A 24,983-nucleotide genomic window follows, 5' to 3' on the forward strand; every position below is an offset into this window, starting at 1 on the left:
GAAATATTTTGTGAGCTAAAATGAACCGCGTTGATGCCAACATAGAGCAATGCATACGTATACCAGATGTACTTTTTTACTTTAGCAGCTTTCGATTCCAAAAGTAACTAAAACCAGAATTTAGAGTAAGAAATATTATTCTTTCTTGCTTTCGAAGTTCGTATGTCATGTTGTATCATAGCCTTCAGAGTGAATGATTATTCTGCAGATTCGTGACAAAAGTACAAATAACAACTTTAAGCATCTTTTACGTTACATCATTCTAGTATCAACTGACTGACGTACAAACAACGCACTACTGTAAAATGTAGAATACTCAGCTGTAAGAGAAATTTCAATCTAGGACTAGACAGTGATGAGGCCCAGGAAAACTAAACTAGAGAAAGAATCAAAGGCAAAGAAAAGTTAAGCTTAGAAAATGAGTAAAGAAGTATTTATAAAGTAGGCTTAATTGCTACTATTGTAATGCTAGAAGTATAAGAAATAAAATTGATGACTTAAGAGCACATGTAGGAATGAAAAATTTGAATATAATGGGAATACCCAAAACATAGGTAAACGAAGATGATTTTGATTACAGAAATCTCTTTGAAATACACGGTTATAGGTTATTGTTTGTTTGTTTTGGAATTTCGCGCAAAGCTACACGAGGGCTGTCAGCGCTAGCCGTCCCTAATTTAGCAGTGTTAGACCAGAGGGAAGACAGCTAGTCATTATCACCTACCGCCAACCCTTGGGCTCCTCTTTTACCAATGAATAGTGGGATTGACCGTAACATTATAACGCCACCACTGCTGAAAGGGTGAGCATGTTTAGTGCGACAGGGATTCGAACGCCTTAACCCACCTGGCCATTCCGGGCCTTTTTTATAGGTTATTTAATGTTGGTAGAATACTAAAGATGGAGAGAGAAGCAACTTTACATGTAAAATGTGAGTTACATTCTGTTGAATTTAAGGATATTAAAGGTAATAGCTAAAAGACTGAATCCATTTGTGTTTCTATTAGTGGATTATAAAGAGGAAATAGAGGCAGTAAATTTAAATGAATTTTTGAAAAAGATCTTGATGAGCCCGGCATGGCCAGGTGGTTAGAGTGATCTTCGTCATACTAAATATGTTCGCCCTTTTAGCCGTATGGGCGATATAAGTGACGGCCAATTCCACTATTCGTTAGTTAAAGAGTAGCCCAAGAGTTAGCAATGGGTTGTGATGACTAGCTGCCTTCCCTCTAGTCTTACACTACTAAATTACGGACGGATAGCGTGTGTGTGTTTTTCTTATAGCAAAGCCACATCGGGCTATGTGCTCAGCCCATTGAGGGGAATCGAATCCCTGATTGTAGCGTTGTAAATCCGGAGACATACCGCTGTACTAGCGGGGTAGACGGAAGGATAGCTTAGATAGCACTCGTGTGGCTTTACGCGAAATTCAAAACAAACAAATCATACAAACGGTTAAACGTTTGTTCAATGTTCCTCCTACTATAAGCATTGTTCCAACGTAAATGATTAATTTATTACATATAACTTGTAAAATTATGGAAGTGCATGACATACATTTTGTTATGTTTTTGAGATTCTACTTATAGATTATACCAGTAGTGTCGACAAGGTGACTATCCAAATTACATGGCCTGAATGTATTTCTCTATTTTTTATCTTTTGTTTGCAAAATTTCCTGTGATAAAACCCAACCGAATCGCTTATATTTTTACAATTAATTGTGTGATTGTGAACCTGAAATTTATTACTCTTATCTGGATCTACCCTATAAAGACATTATAAAAATTTGTTTGTTTCAAAGTGAGAATCTAATTACATAGTTAATTTGGTAATTATAGGCTGTATTTTTGTTGTAATAAATTGCTGTCTGATAAGTAAACCAAATGGTTCTATTTCAATAAAAAATTCTCAAACACGTTTTTCAGTCGAATACAAGAGACTAAAAATTTTCAAAAATTGATTGGAAAATACATGACATAACTAAAAAAAGAAAACAATTTCATCTGAACACAAAACAAAAATATGATGAGTAACTTCTTGTAAAGAAATACTTTGAGTAATGAAACATTGTTTAAAAATTCTTGAATAGTTATAAAAAATAGAGAAATTGTCAACTTCATATCGTTACCACGTTCAAGTTTTATTGTAATAATATTTCACAAATTATGTATCTTATGCTTTATCAAAGTAACGCTACATTTTTGCAAAAAATCTGTAATTATGAATAGGAATGGAACATCAAAAGTAGATTTATTTTAAAGCGAAAGTCAGTAATCATAAATCCTATTAAAACTAATGCCATCAAATGGATTGTATAAGTCTCATGAACATTCGTAGAACAGAAATCCTCACAACGAAACATTTTACATGACAACAATTTCTACTTTTTTATCCACTATTTAAGTTTCCTTAGTGTACACTGCACCTCTTTTGCTTCTTTGAACAGTTGATTTCAAGTGCGAGGATAAACCTTTGTGTGAGATTTTTTAGTAGTTTCAAAAATGTACACTAATATAAACTAGCAAAGTTACTTTGAAAACCAATTATGAAGCAGTAGACATGCTAGTACCAAAATCAATGGTTAACTGTGTTAGTATATGAACTGTTATTACGAAGTACTATAGATCCATAAAGACTTGATATGAACTAGTGGTTAACGTGTCGAATTTCACCTAGTAATGTCCTAGGTTCGAACCAGAGATATGTCGTTGAACATGTGTGTGCATTACAAAAGTGACCGCCTATTCGGTTATTAATTGCAGTGTACGCGACATATGTTACTGCGTTATTACCCTCTCTCTGGTCATCAGTCCAAGGTCAAAGACGACTATCTTTCAACTTTCGAGCCTCTGGTCTGCTCATTTAGCCCATGTGTTGTATGAAGTCACATTCAGGTTGTAAATACTGAACATATTTCTCACTGTTATTTGCAGTGATACATTCTAGATTCTGTTACATGCGTATCCTTTTTTATTTTCCTTTTTTCTAACTAATTCCACAGATATAACTTCCATTTCTATTAATCTTACACGCATTTTGTCAGATGTGGCTCATGAAACGTCTACGAGTTTCAAGTAAACACTTCTAGCTCGTGACCGCTTTGAGATCTACTTACAGGTTTGGGCTCAGGAGGGCACATTTTAATTGATGTATTTGACCATGTCAAATCCTTGAACAGTTTCTTCTGTCCTTCTCTCATTTATTTCCCATCTTTCAGTTGACCATACAGGAATTATTTTGAGAGTCCGTTGTCATCCATTTGGAGCATGAATACTGCCTAAACGACTTCCGATTGTCTTAGCTATTCCCCAATAATATTAGCAGAATGCAAATTTGCTAATGTCATTCTTATCGACAAGGGAGATAATAGAGTTGTCCCACTAGTTATAGGCCTATTAGTGTTGCATCATTTGTGAGAAAAGTTTTGAAAATATTTATACTTTGCAAAATCATTTAACAAAATTTAGAATTTTTTCAAATAGTCAACATGGTTTTAATAAAGGAAAATCTTGCCTTACAAATCTTTCAACATGCTTTGAAAATGTTAAAACTTATGTGGATGAGGGTTAGAGTGTAAATCTGGTGTATCTGGATGTTAAGAAAGTATTTGACAAGGTGACATAAAAAAGGGATTGTAAATAAACTTATCGCTGTAGATATACTAACTGAATAGAAGAGTGGTTACGTGGAAGGACGTAGAGGGCTGTTATAAATGGATTTCTGTCAGACTGGATTAAATCACAAGTGGGGTAGCTCACGGCTCAGTTTTTGGAACATCGCTCTTTTTTGGTTTACGTTAATGACATAGGAATGGTCAATAAATAACTTACACTCGTTCCAGTTGCCAAGGTCTGTGGTGTTGCTAGTTGTGAAGAGGATGCTGCTGATTTACAAAAGGATTTAGGTCATTTAGTGAGTTAAGTAAATAAATGGAAGATGGGTTCTAATTGTGATAAATCAAGATACTATACATGGGTTATCATTATTTGAATTATAAGTATAATTTGGGCGGGAATAATCTTAACAGTGTCTTGATAGAAAAGGATATTAGCGTAATGGTTGTTCAGTCTCTTAAGCCATCCAAGCAGTGTGTTCTTGCTAATGGTAGGGTAAATAGAATTTTAGGTTATGTCTTCAGAAATACGATATACAAATCCACAAAGGTTATAATTTCATTGTATAGGTTACATATTAGACCACAATTGGAATATTTTGTCCAGTCTCAGGTTCCTTATCTTGAAAACGATATTGAATTGTTGGAAAGGGTTCAGAGAACGGTTACTGAAATAGTATCTGGGTTGAAGGGATTGTGATATGAGGACAGATTAATATTCTTGAAATTGTTTTACCTTGAAAACAGAAGAGTTAGAGGGAATCTAATAGAATTAAAATTGTAAAAGGAATTGATAACGCCGATGCATCAACATTTTTCACACTTAACAACGATTAGAAAACACAAATATAAATTTAGGCAAGGTAAAAGCCGTCTCTAGCTAAGAGAATTTTATTTTTCGGATGGGGTGGTTGGCCTATAGAATGGGTTGTTGTCGAGGCAGTAGATCTGAGTGAGTTTACAAGAGAGCTTGAAAGAGACATGAATGATAAGGGCTGGCTTTAATTTTTATAATTATTCGTTTAACACTTTTTATTTTAGCTTAGAGGATGGGACAGCTGAGATGAACCAACAGGTCCCATGTTGTTCCTAAGCATTATGTTATTAATACTTATATATTGTCTTTACAGGTTTTGCTGATACCAACCTCCTTCAAGTAACAGTGTTTAGTTCAATCAACAGAGTTTTGAATATAGATAAGTTATTAAAAATATTGTTTACATTATTTGTATTTTATCGAATGTGACATTTTTGACAGTGGTGAATACTTTTGCAAGGCACTGTAAAAATATTCTACCGAGACGCACCGACATCTAAATTTATTTGATATACACACATTTGTTATATATATAAAAAAAACATTGGAATATCAGACTTTTATTTCGTAATTCTGACTGACTTTACACAACTGGATTCCTCTGTCTCTCTAATATCTATTTAAAATGGCGTCATAACTCTTTGTAAAATATTTTATAAAAATAACCTTCTGTGTTTTACTTTACATTCCCAAAATCGGTAAACATGAAGATACATTTTTTTTATATAATTTTAAATGTTCTGAAAATACATTCGTTAAAATGTTTACTGGCAGATAGTAATTTTCGTTTTTTTCAGAACACTTAACATGGAATATATGTAGATTTATCCTTAATCTCGAGTTATCCGTTTCATCAACATAAAATTCACCACAATTTACACATTCTACATGAAACATTAGCTTCTTAGAATTGCAAATGAGTTACTAATAAAAAACATTTTTTTTATTATTTTGGTAGTTTTTATGCAACTTAAATTATATAAATCACAGTTCGTTCTCTAACAACTGAATACATTTTTAAAGGTTTATTCAATAATTTATACAATTTTTTAGGTTGTCTTCTTGATAAAATAATTTTATTATTTTTAATACATCTTTCAATTTTTTTATCTACTATTTGTTTTAATTGTCTGTTAACAAACATGGATTGTGATGGTTTTACGCTAGTAACTCCAAAAGAAAGGATAAAAAGATGTTCTCTCATTATCTGTAAAAGTTTAATACCCTTACTAGCCCTTCAGAGATAAAAAATAAACACATAGTAAATAGAACAACCCTACGAGCAGCAGTACGAACACAACCACATGGTGTTAAGCACAAAGCTACAATGAGCTATCCACGCTCTGCCCACTAGGGGTTTCGAAATCCGGTTTTTGGTGTTGAAGGCCGCAGACATACCGCTGAGCCACTCGGGGGCTACCACATACTGAAACAAGCAATTTTTGTATTATAAGTTACTCTGGTGAACTTGGGTTTGAAATTAACTGATAAAACATTTACAAATTAAACTTACAATACATAACTGAAGTTTTTTTTTTTATCGAACACAATGAATGATAATATACACTTGTACATACCACAACAATGAAAATTTTAACAGGTTTTATTCTAATTTAACATTATTTACCAGAGAGTTTATTTTGAGGACTTGTATCCACATGGGTCTGTTTCCCTATTGCTCATTATCAATCTTCCATAAGTGACACTGCTTAAAAAATTCTAGTTTTCCGTGGTGTAACACCATAATTGATTAATTTCATAAATTAGTAATTTTTGTGGCTGCTTTCTCAACTTGGGTTTGTAACTCAAATATTCGTTGCTACTTTCTCAACTTGGGTTTGTAACTCAGATATTTGTGGCTACTTTCTTAATTGGGGTTTTTAACTCAAATATTTGTGGCTACTTTCTCAGCTAGTTTAGCAGCTATCCGTTTTGTACTTTTCTCGAAGCAATCTAAGATCCTGTATTAAGACCCTACGATTTGTAGCTACAAATGGTCGATTCATTCTCACAAAACTACTGTTGAAGTATTTGATTCCAGAGGCGTGGACAAGGAAGGCATCATCGAGAATGTGAAGGTCATAGTTTAAAAAACAAAGTTCGTGTGCCTGAAAAGTAAAAAAAATGAAAATCAATATTTCATAGAAAAATAATTCAATTGAAAGAAGAGGCGAATAGATTTATTATCGTTAGACTTTGGAGAGACAAAAATTATTAAGATATTTATTGTTATGAGGTTCTTGTTATCACGTATATATCATCACAAACCATTTTTTTACCGATATATTTGGTCCTCACCTAAAACCTTAACATTTTTATGTGAAGTTTCAAACAGATCAAATCATGAGCGTAAAATACGAAATTAACACAAATCCATGTATTAAATGAAATCAAATTAAAAACATCATAAAATTGCGTTTACTCAACACTCGAAAAATATCCTGTAATTGTGTACCTTGGGAAATAACGAACTTGTTAATTATAACATAATAGCGTGAAATGAAACATGCCTTTCGCATGTCAGAACATATCAGTAAGCTTTGTTGTAAATTACATTTAGTAAACAGTGGTTACGGTGCTGTTCCAAGTTATCAGAAATTGTTAAATACGAAATGTAAGGCGTATGAAACTGCATGGTTCTCACTTTTTTGGGAACATTTGATTCAAGTATTATGATATAGTCATTGTTCTCCTGTGCCTCAGTAGAGAGCTTCCGGTCTTTTCACCTTAAAAGTTATGGTTCAGTTCCTTGCGGTGAGCACAACGCTTAGAAACAAACAAAAATAAATCCACAGTCGTACAATAGGCCTAAGTTTAAGTTTAATGTTTCTTAACTTTCTTGAACTCTTCTTATAAGATAAGATGTTGTATAAGATAGTATGTTGTCTGTCGGTCAGTCAGTCAGTAGACACTAAAATTAGGTAAAATAAAGAGCAGGAACACTTAACAATGCAGTTTATACTATGAATCGCAAGAAAAAAATATTATCTCTGTAGGATACAACAAAGTATGACATATGAACTGCAAAAACAATGAATAAATTATTGTTTAATTTTAATTTTTTACCCTTGTTACAGAATATTTTTGAGGTCCACGCAGAAGTACATTAGTTTTTTAAGTGTTATCTGTTTGAATCTCCACACAAATAGCAACGCTCAAAACTCACTGGTACAGAAGTAAACCGAATTATAACACTATTAAAAACTAGCATGCAGAGTTAAAAAGCGGTAGTGAGTATTAGCAGATTAGATTTATTTCAAATAAACAGACATTTCCTTGAAAATAAAGCAGTTTGAAAACGAGACTGTTTACTTACGACTTGCATTTTATTTTTCCTTCCGTTCCACGTCAGTCTCTCGTCAAACAACGGATCCTGATTGGTTCCAATGAAAAAGGGTTCCCACCCGACATAGCTCCCTCGATATTTTCGTTTGGTGCTGATGAAAATCTTCAAACTCTCTCTAGAACCATAAGTTTTTAACCATCTATGTAGATCTGGGATTCGATGACACACGTCACAGACGTATTGATGAAAAGATATGGCATCTTTCCGCTTTATAAGAGCACGTAAATCTTCTTTTCTTGTTGGTGGTTGTATTCCTGACCTGACCTCAAAAACAGGTAACACGAAAACCTGGCGTTTTGTCGTGAAGTTTGAACTTCCGTTTTTCATGCTCTCCACAAGACGAAGAAATCGAGGAATTATGTTCTCGCTAGGATACAACTCAACATCTGAAGCGAACACGTAATGTGTTTTAGCGTTTAATCTTGCGACGTTTCTGGCTACGTTAATAGGGTAAGGTAGATTATTAAGTCGAACGTAAGTCTCTCCTTTTGACAAAGGTTTAGATTTACAATTAATGGAAAATAGTTGATTCTTTGAATGTGACGAAACCTTTTTCTTCATCAAATTCAGAGATAATTTTAATAACGAACTTTCCGGCGGATGCATCTGATCATACAGAAAATGCCACGTGACCCACTGCCGGACACATTCGTGACCACAACGTCGGAGATACTCGATATTTTCTAGCGCAGATTTCAAATCATCACCGGGAGCATAAATTGCAACTGACACGGGACCTTGCCATCGACGACAAAGTTCCTCTACGTGGTATTCGAACCCTGTGGTAGCTTGGGTAGTTAAAGTCACGCTGTTGTTGAAACCAGTCGTATTCTCGGCTTTATAATCCACTTCCAGTATACAATACCCACTTCGAGGTTTTCCGAAACATTTTTTTTTCCTGTTTTCCTTCCAACCATTAATTTTTTTTTTCCTCTTTAATTTCTTCCTTTGATTCTTAACTCTGAATGACATCGAATTACCACTTTTATATGATACATCTGAAGAAACTCCAACCAATTCGGAAATATTCTTATCCTTAATATTATTTATCCTCGTCACCAGACCAGTTTTCAAGTTACTAATTCTCAGTCCGATGTCTCGAATGTCCATGGATTCCATTGTGAACCCTACAGTGTGGCCGACCACAAAATACAAGATAGCGAGAAGACAAACACATATCGCTGTCTTCAATACACGTTTCACTAGTCTTCTAATGTTTTTACTGCTGATGAGCATCGAAACGGCGAGATATTAATAAAACATTCAGTAATGTCTCCGAAGAATCAGCTCTGAAAAAAACATGAACATGTTTTGTTTGTGACATAAGTAACGTTGTTGCAACGACCTTTTAAGAATATTTATTTAAAAACTTAAGAATTCAGTCCATTTATGGTAAGCGATTTATTTCTTCAAGTTTTAGAACTTCTATAACTTCCACCTAATTAACGATATGTGTAACATCACAAATAATTTCTCAATAACAATTACACATATTTGCTAAGGTTCCTGGTAAGTACAAAATGCTAAACACAAAATATAAAAGTTAGTGCTAAGCTAACTGGGTTACTAAAAATCAATTAATGATTTTTTTTTTTTTTATAAAACGAGATATTATTTACATCGTTTCACGGACTGTCAAGTTCTAGTTATAAGCCACGCGCTAATCACATGATGTTAACAATTTCCCCTAGCCAAAATTACTGCAAACACATAATTTAAATTAAAAAAACGTAGCCTACAACACTAACCCCTTCCTTTAATTGTGGAGGCCATTGAACAATCTTAATACGCGAATAAACCTTCGTACACAAATCTGAAGCTTCCATAAGTAATAGGAAAGTAATTATTCACAGGTAACAACATTAAAGTTAAAAAAAGAAATTGGAATAATTGAATTATTCATTATGTTAAATAAACAACTATCATAATACAATCAAAATAAATGAAATATATCTATATTAATTTGAAACATCATTATAGTAGGTTAGTTCTCTTTTGCTATATGTACGATAGAAACTATTGATGGTTACATTCCATGGAAATGGTCTTGATAGGAACTACGGACTCATCAGCATGATTTTCGCTCTAGTGAAACCTTAGAAGCATACTTACCTGAGGGGAAGTGTGAAGCTATACACACACACACACACACACACACAAACCCTACAGGGGCTCTTGTGAAGAATTACCGTCACAATGGCACTGACTGTAACGACGTGGTGAAGCTCCAAATTAGTTGTAATAGAACATACACAACCATCAGTAGTCCATCACGCCGAAGATGTATTTACTTCCCCTGTAATATAGTAACAAGCAAATCAACAGAACTTTTCAACATACAGTGTCCTACGTGATCTCAACAGTGTTCACAAGATTTACACCCATCTTCTCGGGAATAAAATGAATTCAAGATAACGCTTCAACATTTCCATGTTATTATCCTAAAGTTTCTGGAGCCATATTGTGGAAATTTATCAACCACATCAATGCTGCATGACCTGTCCGGACTGTTGGTCACACAAGTGCTGATGAAAATGAATCAAAGGTCTAACCTCACTAACTAATTGTTTCCGAGTTACACAAAACTTCTTTTCTACAGAATTCATTGTGTTTCAGTAAGATTTTTTAAAAAATATTTTGTTTGCTTTGTTACGAATTTCGCGCAACGCCACACGAGGGTTATCTGCGCTAACCGTCTCTAATTTACCAGTGTAGGACTAGAGGGAAGGCAGCTAGTCATCACCACCCACTGCCAACTCTTGGCACGTTACACGTGTGATCGCCCCCCAGTGGCACAGTGGTATGTCTGCGGACTTACACACTAAAAACCGGGTTTCGATACCCGTGGTGAGCAGAGCACAGATAGCCCATTGAGTAGCTTTGTATTTAATTCTAAACAAACAAACGAACACGTGCGATAATCCTTCTCCCACTATGAAAACAGCGACATCTGTATCTAATACGAGTGAAATGACCAGGTAACGTCAGGTCATCCCAATGCAAAAAAATACTCAAGTTTTGGGTAGATGTGTGAAAAAAGTCTATGTAACTGATACCTTACATCTAATATTATAATAAATTTATTGTTTGTTTGGAACATTCATATTTTTTAACATTATTGACTGACTTTATACAACCTTAAAAACAACGCAATGTATCGTACCATTTCGAAAAAATGACTCCTTATGCACGAACATATTGATGGTTTAATTTCTTAAAGCAACATTTATACGTGCTGTTTTATAATGAATTGATGTGTTAAACAAAACTGTATTTCAAAAAATCTTTAACCCAACCACAAAAATTAAACTATATACTTGTAGATGTTTTCTACAAAACGAACACAGCCACTTCTGCATCTTTGTACTTAAACACAGAAGACGTGATTTTGACGCACGTGTCTCGAAACCAAGAAATAGGCACGGTTGCTTAGGTTATTAAAACAAAGCTGTAAAAGGAAAGTGAAAAGCATCAAAACAGTGAACGATACAGTTGGCGACAAAGAACTTTCAGCTGATACGTTCTACAAAATATAACCAACTTAGTAATGTAATAAACAAGTGGATAGAACTCTTTCAAACACGGATGAAAATTTCAATTAGTAAAAACATATTTTTAAAGCAAAGCCATACTGGGCTAGCTATCTGCTTTGTTCACCGAAAGGAATCGAACCCTGAACTTTTGCGACGACTTACCGTTGTGTTCATCGGGGAAAAAGGGGGGCTGGCGAAAAAGCAAACAGACTTTACCAAAAAAGCGGGTTATTGTGTATATTTCCCCACTCAAATAATTCACCTAACATGTTAGGTTAAGAAGCACGTTAGAACATCTCCACAAAACGTATCAGATAAGCAAACATTTTAAACATTCTAGAATTTAATATTTAGTTGTTACGTACATTTATATTATACACACACACACACACACAAATATTCGTCGTCGTAATAAACACATAAATCTATATAGTTAAACAGTTATGCACGTAAGCAACACAAACTTGTTACAATATGTCATTAAACTACGTGATTATCGAAGCAACACAACATAAGAAACTCAGAAAAGGCATAGAGATTAACTTAGTATATTTATAAATTATTAGCTAAAGTTTAATTAATACAGTTAATTAACATGGATTTCAACACAATTCTTAAACATTACATAACCTAAACACTAATTGACTTACGAACCAGCTATCAATGTTAGATAATATCCATTAAAAGCAAGAAATGGCATAACTCTTATAACTTTGGAGTGGGTAAAACCTAACGGTATCGACTTTTGAACTTAACCGTTTTTATACCTCTATAAAACAACTCCTAAACACAAAATATTCATCCTACGCGCAAACTATTATCACTAAATTTACAACTGTGTTAAATGATTACAAATGTTGATAAATTTCATTCTTGTACATTTTCATAAAAGACCGTATAAGTTGGTAAGCGCTTGTATGTTACCGGGAGGCCATTAAAATCACTTCAATGTATGAGAAATTTAAAACATATTAATACAATATTAAATGTATACCACATATTTAGATTAATTTATGTTTTTTTCTTTTCACAACAACAATAAAATATTAATAAGAAAGCATTAGACTAATAAGATTTGAATATCGTACCACACAACATTCGTGATTTCTACGCAGCATCGTCTAATATTAACAAAACAAGCAATACGATTGGAAAGCTTATACTAAATATTTAAGAGAAACCAATTCATACAGACCACATTTCATCTCACCAAAATTTTCCGGAAAGAATTACTAATTAAATACTAATTGTTATTATCGAGGAAGTCACACAATTTGTTGGTTTCTCTCTTCTTTTTCTTTATATTCTGATAGAAACTAAATTATAAGTTTCCAACAAGCAGCAAAACAAATAATTTCCCCATCAAGAACTATTAACTTCTATTTACAATTTTCACACGTTGTAAAATGTATTAATATTAGTATCACATTACAGGCGAGATCAGTAACTATTCTGTATACTGATAAAACTAATTACATCAATTCACGCACTTTTTAAAGTCTAGTTCTTCAAGTAGAAATACACGAATGCTTTAAAATACAAAGCCAGACACGATTTACCATCTTTAAAGTTACAATGCACGATTCGTTATTACGCATTTGAGGCGAGGTAGCGTTACCAAATTTGTATCACGGCTCACACTATTTTATCGATAGTAAAATCATTTAACAGTTTATTATATAGAGTGCACAAAACAATATGCTAACAAAGTCCTATATTTAGTTTTGGTAAGCCTAACATTCGTAACTCAGTAAAACTCTTCAGAATGTTTTTTTATATAAACGTTTATTAACATAGTGGGCCCTCATGTATTACAACGCCTTTTTTCTTTCCAAAATATAAACCACTTACTTTGTAGATTATCCCACGCCAATACCTTTAATCCCACACTGCTTATTCCAACCAATTTATTATTTCTTTCATTTTTCAGTTAACCTAACTCCCTCTTCGTCCACCTTCTTTTCAAGAAGCGTTGTGATTATGTTTGATCAAGTAAAGCATACCAATCACTAGATGTCGCACCCGGATGTGACATCAAACTGCCAAAGTTTTAACTTTATTCTTTTACAATCGACCTTTTTAAAACAAAATAATTTTTGTACGCAGTTACTTTTCAAGAATTGAAAAGTAGTGTTAAGCTAAAGTGAAATTGGTTTGCATAAAATTAATAAAACGTTTACTGATATCAATACGCGATAGAAATATTTTGTGAGCTAAAATGAACCGCGTTGATGCCAACATAGAGCAATGCATACGTATAGCAGATGTACTTTTTACTTTAGCAGCTTTCAATTTAAAAAATAACTAAAACCAGAATTTAGAGTAAGAAATATTATTCTTTCTTGCTTTCGAAGTTCGTATGTCATGTTGTATTATAGCCTACAGAGTGAATAATTATTCTCTAGATTCGTTACGAAGGTACAAATTACTACAATAAGCATCTTTTACGTTATATCATTCTAGTATCAACTGACGGACGTACAAACAACGCACTACTGTAAAATGTAGAATACTCAGCTGTAAGAGAAATTTCAATCTAGGACTAGACAGTGATGAGGCCCAGGAAAACTAAACTAGAGAAAGAATCAAAGGCAAAGAAAAGTTAAGCTTAGAAAATGAGTAAAGAAGAATTTATAAAGTAGGCTTAATTGCTACTATTGTAATGCTAGAAGTATAAGAAATAAAATTGATGACTTAAGAGCACATGTAGGAATGAAAAATTTGAATATAATGGGAATACCCAAAACATAGGTAAACGAAGATGATTTTGATTACAGAAATCTCTTTGAAATACACGGTTATAGGTTATTGTTTGTTTGTTTTGGAATTTCGCGCAAAGCTACACGAGGGCTGTCAGCGCTAGCCGTCCCTAATTTAGCAGTGTTAGACTAGAGGGAAGACAGCTAGTCATTATCACCTACCGCCAACCCTTGGGCTCCTCTTTTACCAATGAATAGTGGGATTGACCGTCACATTATAACGCCACCACTGCTGAAAGGGTGAGCATGTTTAGTGCGACAGGGATTCGAACGCCTTAACCCACCTGGCCATTCCGGGCCTTTTTATAGGTTATTTAATGTTGATAGAATACTAAAGATGGAGAGAGAAGCAACTTTACATGTAAAATGTGAGTTACATTCTGTTGAATTTAAGGATATTAAAGGTAATAGCTAAAAGACTGAATCCATTTGTGTTTCTATTAGTGGATTATAAAGAGGAAATAGAGACAGTAAATTTAAATGAATTTTTGAAAAAGATCTTGATGAGCCCGGCATGGCCAGGTGGTTAGAGTGATCTTCGTCATACTAAATATGTTCGCCCCTTTTAGCCGTATGGGCGATATAAGTGACGGCCAATTCCACTATTCGTTAGTTAAAGAGTAGCCCAAGAGTTGGCAATGGGTTGTGATGACTAGCTGCCTTCCCTCTAGTCTTACACTACTAAATTACGGACGGATAGCGTGTGTGTGTTTTTCTTATAGCAAAGCCACATCGGGCTATGTGCTCAGCCCATTGAGGGGAATCGAATCCCTGATTGTAGCGTTGTAAATCCGGAGACATACCGCTGTACTAGCGGGGTACACGGAAGGATAGCTTAGATAGCACTCGTGTGGCTTTACGCGAAATTCAAAACAAACAAATCATACAAACGGTTAAACGTTTGTTCAATGTTCCTCCTACTATAAGCATTGTTCCAACGTAAATGATTAATTTATTACATATAACTTGTAAAATTATGGAAGTGCATGACATACATTTTGTTATGTTTTTGAGATTCTACTTATAGATTGTACCAGTAGTGTCGACAAGGTGACTATCCAAATTACATGGCCTGAATGTATTTCTCTATTTTTTATTTTTGTTTGCAAAATTTCCTGTGATAAAACCCAACCGAATCGCTTATATTTTTACAATTAATTGTGTGATTGTGAACCTGAAATTTATTACTCTTATCTGGATCTACCCTATAAAGACATTATAAAAATTTGTTTGTTTCAAAGTGAGAATCTAATTACATAGTTAATTTGGTAATTATAGGCTGTATTTTTGTTGTAATAAATTGCTGTCTGATAAGTAAACCAAATGGTTCTATTTCAATAAAAAATTCTCAAACACGTTTTTCAGTCGAATACAAGAGACTAAAAATTTTCAAAAATTGATTGGAAAATACATGACATAACTAAAAAAAGAAAACAATTTCATCTGAACACAAAACATAAAAATATGATGAGTAACTTCTTGTAAAGAAATACTTTGAGTAATGAAACATTGTTTAAAAATTCTTGAATAGTTATAAAAAATAGAGAAATTGTCAACTTCATATCGTTACCACGTTCAAGTTTTATTGTAATAATATTTCACAAATTATGTATCTTATGCTTTATCAAAGTAACGCTACATTTTTGCAAAAAATCTGTAATTATGAATAGGAATGGAACATCAAAAGTAGATTTATTTTAAAGCGAAAGTCAGTAATCATAAATCCTATTAAAACTAATGCCATCAAATGGATTGTATAAGTCTCATGAACATTCGTAGAACAGAAATCCTCACAACGAAACATTTTACATGACAACCAATCTACTTTTTTATCCACTATTTAAGTTTCCTTAGTGTACACTGCACCTCTTTTGCTTCTTTGAACAGTTGATTTCAAGTGCGAGGATAAACCTTTGTGTGAGATTTTTTAGTAGTTTCAAAAATGTACACTAATATAAACTAGCAAAGTTACTTTGAAAACCAATTATGAAGCAGTAGACATGCTAGTACCAAAATCAATGGTTAACTGTGTTAGTTTATGAACTGTTATTACGAAGTACTATAGATCCATAAGGACTTGATATGAACTAGTGGTTAACGTGTCGAATTTCACCTAGTAATGTCCTAGGTTCGAACCAGAGATATGTCGTTGAACATGTGTGTGCATTACAAAAGTGACCGCCTATTCGGTTATTAATTGCAGTGTACGCGACATATGTTACTGCGTTATTACCCTCTCTCTGGTCATCAGTCCAAGGTCAAAGACGACTATCTTTCAACTTTCGAGCCTCTGGTCTGCTCATTTAGCCCATGTGTTGTATGAAGTCACATTCAGGTTGTAAATACTGAACATATTTCTCACTGTTATTTGCAGTGATACATTCTAGATTCTGTTACATGCGTATCCTTTTTTATTTTCCTTTTTTCTAACTAATTCCACAGATATAACTTCCATTTCTATTAATCTTACACGCATTTTGTCAGATGTGGCTCATGAAACGTCTACGAGTTTCAAGTAAACACTTCTAGCTCGTGACCGCTTTGAGATCTACTTACAGGTTTGGGCTCAGGAGGGCACACCATTTTAATTGATCTATTTGACCATGTCCAAAGTGTTTTTCATAGATTAATTTATTCTACTTCTAAAAAATTTCAATTTCGGGATAGACTGGTAGAGGCTTTGATGAAAAATAAAATCGAATCGGTTATACACACATTAAACGCTTGGTATTGCTAGGGAACACAAACATAATTAATAACAATGTAAAGAAAGGATCATAGATTAATTTACACTAATCGTCGTGGCGCTCCCTCGAAGTCGAGGATTATGGTCCTCCAACTTCATACATGGGTTCGGAGATGGCTAATGAAGCCAAACCTTGCTGCACAGTTGTTCTGGCAGTAAAAACACGCCAGTTCAGAGAGAAAGAGAGGTTTCAGTAGTAGCTGGTGTTGTTTCCTCCTCTTTCGCTTGTCTTCAAAGTGTTGTCTTTTTTCATGACTCAAAGAATTCGGCTCCTCGATGGATAAGGGACCTCCAGGTTGTTCGGTCGTGAGCGAAAGTTTCCCAGTTGTGAACATCAATGCTACAGCTCTTGAGAGTTGTCTTCAAGCCATCCTTGAACAGTTTCTTCTGTCCTTCTCTCATTTATTTCCCATCTTTCAGTTGACCATACAGGAATTGTTTTGAGAATCCGTTGTCATCCATTCGGAGCATGAATACTGCCTAAACGACTTCCAATTGTCTTAGCTATTCCCCAATAATATTAGCAGAATGCAAGTTTGCGAATGTCATTCTTATCGACAAGGGAGGTAACAGAGTTGTCCCACTAGTTATAGGCAGAGCTATCCATGCTCTGCCCACTACGGGTTTCGAAATCCGGTTTTTAGCGTTGAAGGCCGCAGTATTACCGCTGAGCCACTCGGGGGCTGCCGCTCGGGGGCTACCACATACTGGAACAAGCAATTTTTGTATTATAACTTACTCTGGTGAACTTTGGTTTGTTTGCAATTAACTGATAAAACATTTACAAATTAAACTTACAATATATAACTGAAGTGTTTTTTTTTTATCGAACGCAATGAATGATAATATACACTTGTACATACCACAACAATGAGAATTTTAACAGGTTTTATTCTAATTTAACATTATTTACCAGAGAGTTTATTTTGAGGACTTGTATCCACATGGGTCTGTTTCCCTATTGCTCATTATCAATCTTCCATAAGTGACACTGCTTAAAAAATTCTAGTTTTCCGTGGTGTAACACCATAATTGATTAATTTCATAAATTAGTAATTTAGCAACTCAAATACTTGTGGTTACATTTTCGGCTTTGGTTTAGCAACTCAAATTTTTGTGGCTGCTTTCTGAACTTGGGATTGTAACTCAAATATTCGTTGCTACTTTCTCAACTTGGGTTGTAACTCAACTATTTGTGGCTACTTTCTCAGCTACTTTAGCAGCCCTCAGTTTTGTACTTTTCTCGAAGCAATCTAAGATCCTGTATTAAGACCCTACGATTTGTAGCTACAAATGGTCGATTCATTCTCACAAAACTACTGTTGAAGTATTTGATTCCAGAGGCGTGGACAAGGAAGGCATCATCGAGAATGTGAAGGTCATAGTTTAAAAAACAAAGTTCGTGTGCCTGAAAAGTAAAAAAAATGAAAATCAATATTTCATAGAAAAATAATTCAATTGAAAGAAGAGGCGAATAGATTTATTATCGTTAGACTTTGGAGAGACAAAAATTATTAAGATATTTATTGTTATGAGGTTCTTGTTATCACGTATATATCATCACAAACCATTTTTTTACCGATATATTTGGTCCTCACCTAAAACCTCAACATTTTTATGTGAAGTTTGAAACAGATCAAATCATGAGCGTAAAATACGAAATTAACACAAATCCATGTATTAAATGAAATCAAATTAAAAACATCATAAAATTGCGTTTACTCAACACTCGAAAAATATCCTGTAATTGTGTACCTTGGGAAATAACGAACTTGTTAATTATAACATAATAGCGTGAAATGAAACATGCCTTTCGCATGTCAGAACATATCAGTAAGCTTTGTTGTAAATTACATTTAGTAAACAGTGGTTACGGTGCTGTTCCAAGTTATCAGAAATTGTTAAATACGAAATGTAAGGCGTATGAAACTGCATGGTTCTCACTTTTTTTGGGAACATTTGATTCAAGTATTATGATATAGTCATTGTTCTCCTGTGCCTCAGTAGAGAGCTTCCGGTCTTTTCACCTTAAAATTTATGGTTCAGTTCCTTGCGGTGAGCACAACGCTTAGAAACAAACAAAAATAAATCCACAGTCGTACAATAGGCCTAAGTTTAAGTTTAATGTTTCTTAACTTTCTTGAACTCTTCTTATAAGATAAGATGTTGTATAAGATAGTATGTTGTCTGTCGGTCAGTCAGTCAGTAGACACTAAAATTAGGTAAAATAAAGAGCAGGAACACTTAACAATGCAGTTTATACTATGAATCGCAAGAAAAAAATATGATCTCTGTAGGATACAACAAATATGACATATGAACTGCAAAAACAATGAATAAATTATTGTTTAATTTTAATTTTTACCCTTGTTACAGAATATTTTTGAGGTCCACGCAGAAGTACATTAGTTTTTTAAGTGTTATCTGTTTGAATCTCCACACAAATAGCAACGCTCAAAACTCACTGGTACAGAAGTAAACCGAATTATAACACTATTAAAAACTAGCATGCAGAGTTAAAAAGCGGTAGTGAGTATTAGCAGATTAGATTTATTTCAAATAAACAGACATTTCCTTAAAAATAAAGCAGTTTGAAAACGAGACTGTTTACTTACGACTTGCATTTTATTTTTCCTTCCGTTCCACGTCAGTCTCTCGTCAAACAACGGATCCTGATTGGTTCCAATGAAAAAGGGTTCCCACCCGACATAGCTCCCTCGATATTTTCGTTTGGTGCTGATGAAAATCTTCAAACTCTCTCGTGAACCATAAGTTTTTAACCATCTATGTAGATCTGGGATTCGATGACACACGTCACAGACGTATTGATGAAAAGATATGGCATCTTTCCGCTTTATAAGAGCACGTAAATCTTCTTTTCTTGTTGGTGGTTGTATTTCTGACCTGACCTCAAAAACAGGTAACACGAAAACCTGGCGTTTTGTCGTGAAGTTTGAACTTTCGTTTTTCATGTTCTCCACAAGACGAAGAAATCGAGGAATTATGTTCTCGCTAGGATACAACTCAACATCTGAAGCGAACACGTAATGTGTTTTAGCGTTTAATCTTGCGACGTTTCTGGCTACGTTAATAGGGTAAGGTAGATTATTAAGTCGAACGTAAGTCTCTCCTTTCGACAAAGGTTTAGATTTACAATTAATGGAAAATAGTTGATTCTTTGAATGTGACGAAACCTTTTTCTTCATCAAATTCAGAGATAATTTTAATAACGAACTTTCCGGCGGATGCATCTGATCATAAAGAAAATGCCACGTGACCCACTGCCGGACACATTCGTGACCACAACGTCGGAGATACTCGATATTTTCTAGCGCAGATTTCAAATCATCACCGGGAGCATAAATTGCAACTGACACGGGACCTTGCCATCGACGACAAAGTTCCTCTACGTGGTATTCGAACCCTGTGGTAGCTTGGGTAGTTAAAGTCACGCTGTTGTTGAAACCCGTCGTTTTCTCGGCTTTATAAACAGTTTCCAGTACACAATACCCACTTCGAGGTTTTCCAATACAGCTCCTTTTCTCATTTACATTCGAAACATTGCCAGTTTTAATAGAATTTGCTTTCTTCGTTTCAATAAACCACTTCGAATTGTTACTCAAGGAATACTTTGAGCGTGGCGCATAATAACTCACTTCAAGTGAACTACTATTATCAAACCTAAAATTAATACTTTCTATTGCAGACACAGTACCAACTTTTGAACTTACGTGTTGTAAGTCATTATCCAAATTATTCATGACGATATTTTTTGTTTCCAGGAATTCTGACTTCTGATTTTTTGTTGCAAAAGATTCGTTCCGTTTCAGAAGATTATACAGACTAGTGATTATAAGGATGCACGAAACAGTCTTCAGGAGGTGTTTTAATAATTTCTTTAATTTGTTTCCGTTGATGACTGTCCAAACCATATTTCTTTATAGAGAAAGAATGAAAGTATTTCTAAATATCTGCTAGAGAGATCAGCCTGGAACAGTGATGCTGAAATAAGTGATATACGAATACAATAATTAAAGGGTTATGATATGATTATTAAATTGTAAGTCTTATGTAAGTTGCTACTTTCATACATTAAAAAAATATATATTTCTTTTAATTCCTTCTTATCATTTTTGCCCACAGGAAAAACACATTGTGCACTTTCTAGCTAAGCCTTACAAAGACGGATCATTCGAAAGCAGCATTAAACAAATAAATAACTTCAAACATGTTCAAGATTTTTAGCATCATATCGCTCCGACTTTGTTGGGACTTTTCGTCACCAAAACACGTCTTCTTAGATAAGACAAGCTGCCGTTCAAAATTTTGGCACTCTTGTGTTAGCTTCATCAGCTTATATCATAAACAAAAATGATTTCTTCATTTGTTAATTTTTTCTTGAAGAAAACATGATTTACGTGACGAAAATATGAAGTATAGGCCTAATTTATTGTTTATTTGCTACCACCGCTGCAACAGACGAGATTCAGCGAATTTAACGATCATTAATGTTGCTTGGAAGAACGAAACAAATAAGAGTAGGAGGCCTCATACTGTTCTTTTGGAATTTCGCACAAAGCTACTCGAGGGCTATCTGTGCTAGCCGTCCCTAATTTAGCAGTGTAAGACTAGAGGGAAGGCAGCTAGTCATCACCACCCACCGCCAACTCTTGGGCTACTCTTTTACCAACGAAAAGTGGGATTGACCGTCACATTATAACGCCCCCACGGCTGGGAGGGCGAGAATGTTTGGCGCGACTCGGGCGCGAACCCGCGACCCTCAGATTACGAAGCGCACGCCTTAACGCGCTAGGCCATGCCGGGCCTCCGCCTCATACTGTGTTGGAATATAAGCAGTATATTTTTTGTTGTTATCGTTTTGTTTTTGTATTACTTTACTCATAGTTGATAACCTAAGTTAATATAGGTGTTTATATAACTAAAACATATATTTCTCTGTAGAAGTTTATGCCCATAAGGAATCCAAATTTTATCATATTCATTTATTTAATCTTCTGATAAGACGTGTTTTGACGTCACGATTGTAATAAAGCACAGAATACTGATATACCAGAAAGCACGAAATGTGTATTTGTATTTTATTTGTCTATTCGAACTTTACAAATAAATATATGTATTTATTGTTTGTTTGTTTGTTTTTGGAATTTCGCACAAAGCTACTCGAGGGCTATCTGTGCTAGCCGTCCCTAATTTAGCAGTGTAAGACTAGAGGGAAGGCAGCTAGTCATCACCACCCACCGCCAACTCTTGGGCTACTCTTTTACCAACGAAAAGTGGGATTGACCGTCACATTATAACGCCCCCACGGCTGGAAGGGCGAGCATGTTTGGCGCGACTCGGGCGCGAACCCGCGACCCTCAGATTACGAAGCGCACGCCTTAACTCGCTAGGCCATGCCAGGCCCTATATGTATTTATACATGCTTTTTATTTTATTTCTCGTAAAGCTACACGAGAGCTATCTGTCCCTAATTTAGCAGTGTAAGCTTGTCATCACCACCCACCGCCAATTCTTGTGCTACTCTTTTACCAACGAATAGTGAGATTGACCGTTACATTACAACGTCACACAGCTGAATGGGTGAACATGTTTGATGTGACGGGGATTCGAACCCACGACCCTCGGATATCTTATAGAGTGACTTAACCACGTGAACATGCCATGTGACGTTGACCTGAGTATTATTTTTGTGTCTCGTGAATAAATATATGTATTTTATATTGTGTGTGTGTGTTTTCTTATAACAAAGCCACATCGGGCTATCAGCTGAGCCCGCCGAGGGGACTCACCGGTGTACTAGCGAGGTGTATTTTATATTGCATACACACATACCACGTAGATTTCATGGACGCCCACTGAAATATTTTTTGGGGAGAGAGACAAAATGTGTATCTGGGGGATTGGCTTTTAACAGATTGTCTCAGTCAACAGACGAAAAAATATGTGTTACGTGTGCTTATATACAAACACAAATTTACACTTAAAAAAAACATCTCAAGAAATATTTAGTTTAAATACGAGGTTACGTTTGTTTGAAATGTAAGAGGGGACAAAAGCCACTTCACGCCCCTTTCTACGGGCGAACCATGATTAATTTTTATTTTATCTTTATTGGCAGCTTATATGCCTAGCAGCAACCAAGTTCATAGGTTGTTACAAGAAGAGATAATTGTAGGCTTTACTGCTAAATTCGTTTTTCTACATTTTAAGAAAAATAGGCTTATTAATTTATTTCTAAATTGTAATAATTTATTTACATATGTTATGTATAACTTCTGAAATGTGACTGTATATTAAAAAGTACTAGTTCACTAAAACACAGCCAAGGGAGTGAAGACTAGAAGTCACTTTTATATTATAGGATGGGTAACATGGGTGCATCTGCACCACATCTGTGCAAGTTATGTAATGTTACCTAGGCATAGTACAAAGAATATAAAGAGGCTACTGTTAACGCTTACAAACTGTAATAATTATTGATTGAGTTCTTTATGGGGTTGCGAGGGTCGGGTGGTAGAAATTTGGAGTCGCAATTAACAGATCGCGGTTTCGAAGCCTGTCACTGAACAAGTTTGTTCTTTGAGCACTGGAGCGCGTTATGACGTGATGATCAGTCCCATTATCGCAGGCCCGGCATGGCTAGGTGGTTAGGGCACTCGACTCGTAATGGTTACGGGTTCGAATCCTTATCGCACAAAACATGCTCGCCATTTTAGCCGTGGGGCCGTTATTTTATGCGCTCAATCTCACTATTCTTTGGTAAAAGAGTAGCCTAAGAGTTGGCGGTGGGTGGTGATGACTGATTACCTTCCATATAGTCTTACACTGCTAAAATAAGAATGGCTAGTGCAAATAGCCCCATGTAGCTTTGCGCAAAATCTAAAAACAAAAGACGGCCTTGCATGGCCAGGTGGTCAAAGCGCTAGAATCGTAATCTGAGGGTTGCAGGTTCGAATCCCCATTACACCGAACTTGCCTTGGTGGCGTTATAATGTTACGGTCAATTCCACTATTCGTTGGTAAAAGAGCAGCCCAAGAGTTGGCGGTGGGTGGTGATTACTAGCTGCCTTTCTTCTAGTCTTAAACTGCTAAATTAGGGACGGCTAGCGCAGATGGCCCTCGTGCAGCTTTGGACGACATTAAAAAACAAACCAAAGCACACAAAACCTATTATCGTTGATAAAAAGTGTCCCAATGGTTAGCGAACGGTGATATTGGTGAATTCATTTCCCTTTACCACTTCAAAATTAGGGACGGCTAGCTCTCGAATAGCCAAGCGCGAGAAAAACAACAAAAAACCAAAACGTTATGGAAAAATAAAATATACACCACAGTCTCTTCCTACACGATGCACAATTGATTATGAATATATAAAAAACATAACTTTGCTTTTTTTAATATTCGGCACAATTTAGAGAAATAACAACCAGTTATTATTAGTACTATATAGTTACAAACTAAAATAATTTTTCTGCGATTTCAAAGTTATTTACAGATCGCGCACTTTGATACAAACCTTTATTTCAAGTTTTCAACACCTTGGTTCTGGTCGAATTACAAAACAAAACACGTCTATAAGCTGAAGAACACAACCAGTAAGCATCAAGTGAATATAGATTGCGCTTTCTTTCTCCAGATCTGCGTTGCCAAAAACAGATACCAAGGAAACTGGCAGCAATTTTATAATGTCAGAATTTCTGGCCAAACGTCATGGTAATTACGTATTTGGCAAAAAAATTAACGCTAAGCCACGTATATTCTTGGATTTCCCATCTGTCAGGTGACAGGTGGCGAAATTGAAAACAGACACATGTTAATATTTGTGTGGAAAAAAGTCCTGGAAAAAACTGAAATTATTTTCTTGTTTGCTCGTAACTAAGCTATTCTGGAGTGTGCTCACCATGGATATTGAAACCCAGTTTCATATTTTCCTCTGAGCTACTTGGAAACAAGTATAGGGTAACATTGGTATTAATTTAATTATACATGTATTTCAGTTGTCTTTATACGTACATACAGGTGGCTACGTCTGCTAAATAAAGAGCATTTCGAGAAACCGAGAGTTTACATAAACTTATATATGTAAATTTTACTTTTTTTCTATTACTGAATAATGACACGTACATATTAGGTCTGACGTCAGCA

The 24,983-nt window shown here is 35.0% G+C and overlaps 2 protein-coding genes across 7 annotated transcripts; both read right to left on the minus strand.

Moving 5' to 3' along the window:
• Positions 1-4,960: 4,960 nt before the first annotated feature.
• Positions 4,961-13,318, minus strand: LOC143253404 (beta-1,4-glucuronyltransferase 1-like). Of its 5 annotated transcripts, none has more exons than XR_013029564.1 (4): positions 13,164-13,318; positions 7,750-9,068; positions 6,061-6,541; positions 4,961-5,859 (listed from the first exon to the last, which is right to left on the minus strand). XR_013029564.1 is itself a non-coding variant. In XM_076507239.1 (4 exons), exons 3-4 carry the CDS (start codon positions 9,013-9,015, stop codon positions 6,350-6,352), a joined length of 1,458 nt encoding a protein of 485 aa, XP_076363354.1. In that variant the 5' UTR covers positions 9,016-9,068; positions 9,969-10,075; positions 13,164-13,293; the 3' UTR covers positions 4,961-6,349. The 5 variants fall into 5 exon arrangements, 4 of the variants coding, with proteins under 4 accessions (XP_076363354.1, XP_076363355.1, XP_076363353.1 ...); XM_076507239.1 differs by adding an exon at positions 9,969-10,075 and having other exon boundaries at positions 4,961-6,541; positions 13,164-13,293; XM_076507240.1 differs by adding an exon at positions 9,892-10,075 and having other exon boundaries at positions 4,961-6,541; positions 13,164-13,293.
• Positions 13,319-15,632: 2,314 nt separating this feature from the next.
• Positions 15,633-24,507, minus strand: LOC143253407 (beta-1,4-glucuronyltransferase 1-like). 2 transcript variants are annotated; one of them, XR_013029565.1, is made up of 4 exons: positions 24,355-24,507; positions 19,433-20,819; positions 17,731-18,225; positions 15,633-17,524 (listed from the first exon to the last, which is right to left on the minus strand). XR_013029565.1 is itself a non-coding variant. In XM_076507245.1 (3 exons), the coding sequence occupies exons 2-3, from the start codon at positions 20,747-20,749 to the stop codon at positions 18,034-18,036; spliced, it is 1,509 nt and encodes a 502-aa protein (XP_076363360.1). In that variant the 5' UTR covers positions 20,750-20,819; positions 24,355-24,507; the 3' UTR covers positions 15,633-18,033. The 2 variants fall into 2 exon arrangements, 1 of the variants encoding a protein (XP_076363360.1); XM_076507245.1 differs by having other exon boundaries at positions 15,633-18,225.
• Between the last annotated feature and the right edge of the window lie 476 nt (positions 24,508-24,983).

This window comes from Tachypleus tridentatus, chromosome 6 (assembly GCF_004210375.1).
Source record: "Tachypleus tridentatus isolate NWPU-2018 chromosome 6, ASM421037v1, whole genome shotgun sequence".
NCBI classification, from domain to species: domain Eukaryota; kingdom Metazoa; phylum Arthropoda; class Merostomata; order Xiphosura; family Limulidae; genus Tachypleus; species Tachypleus tridentatus.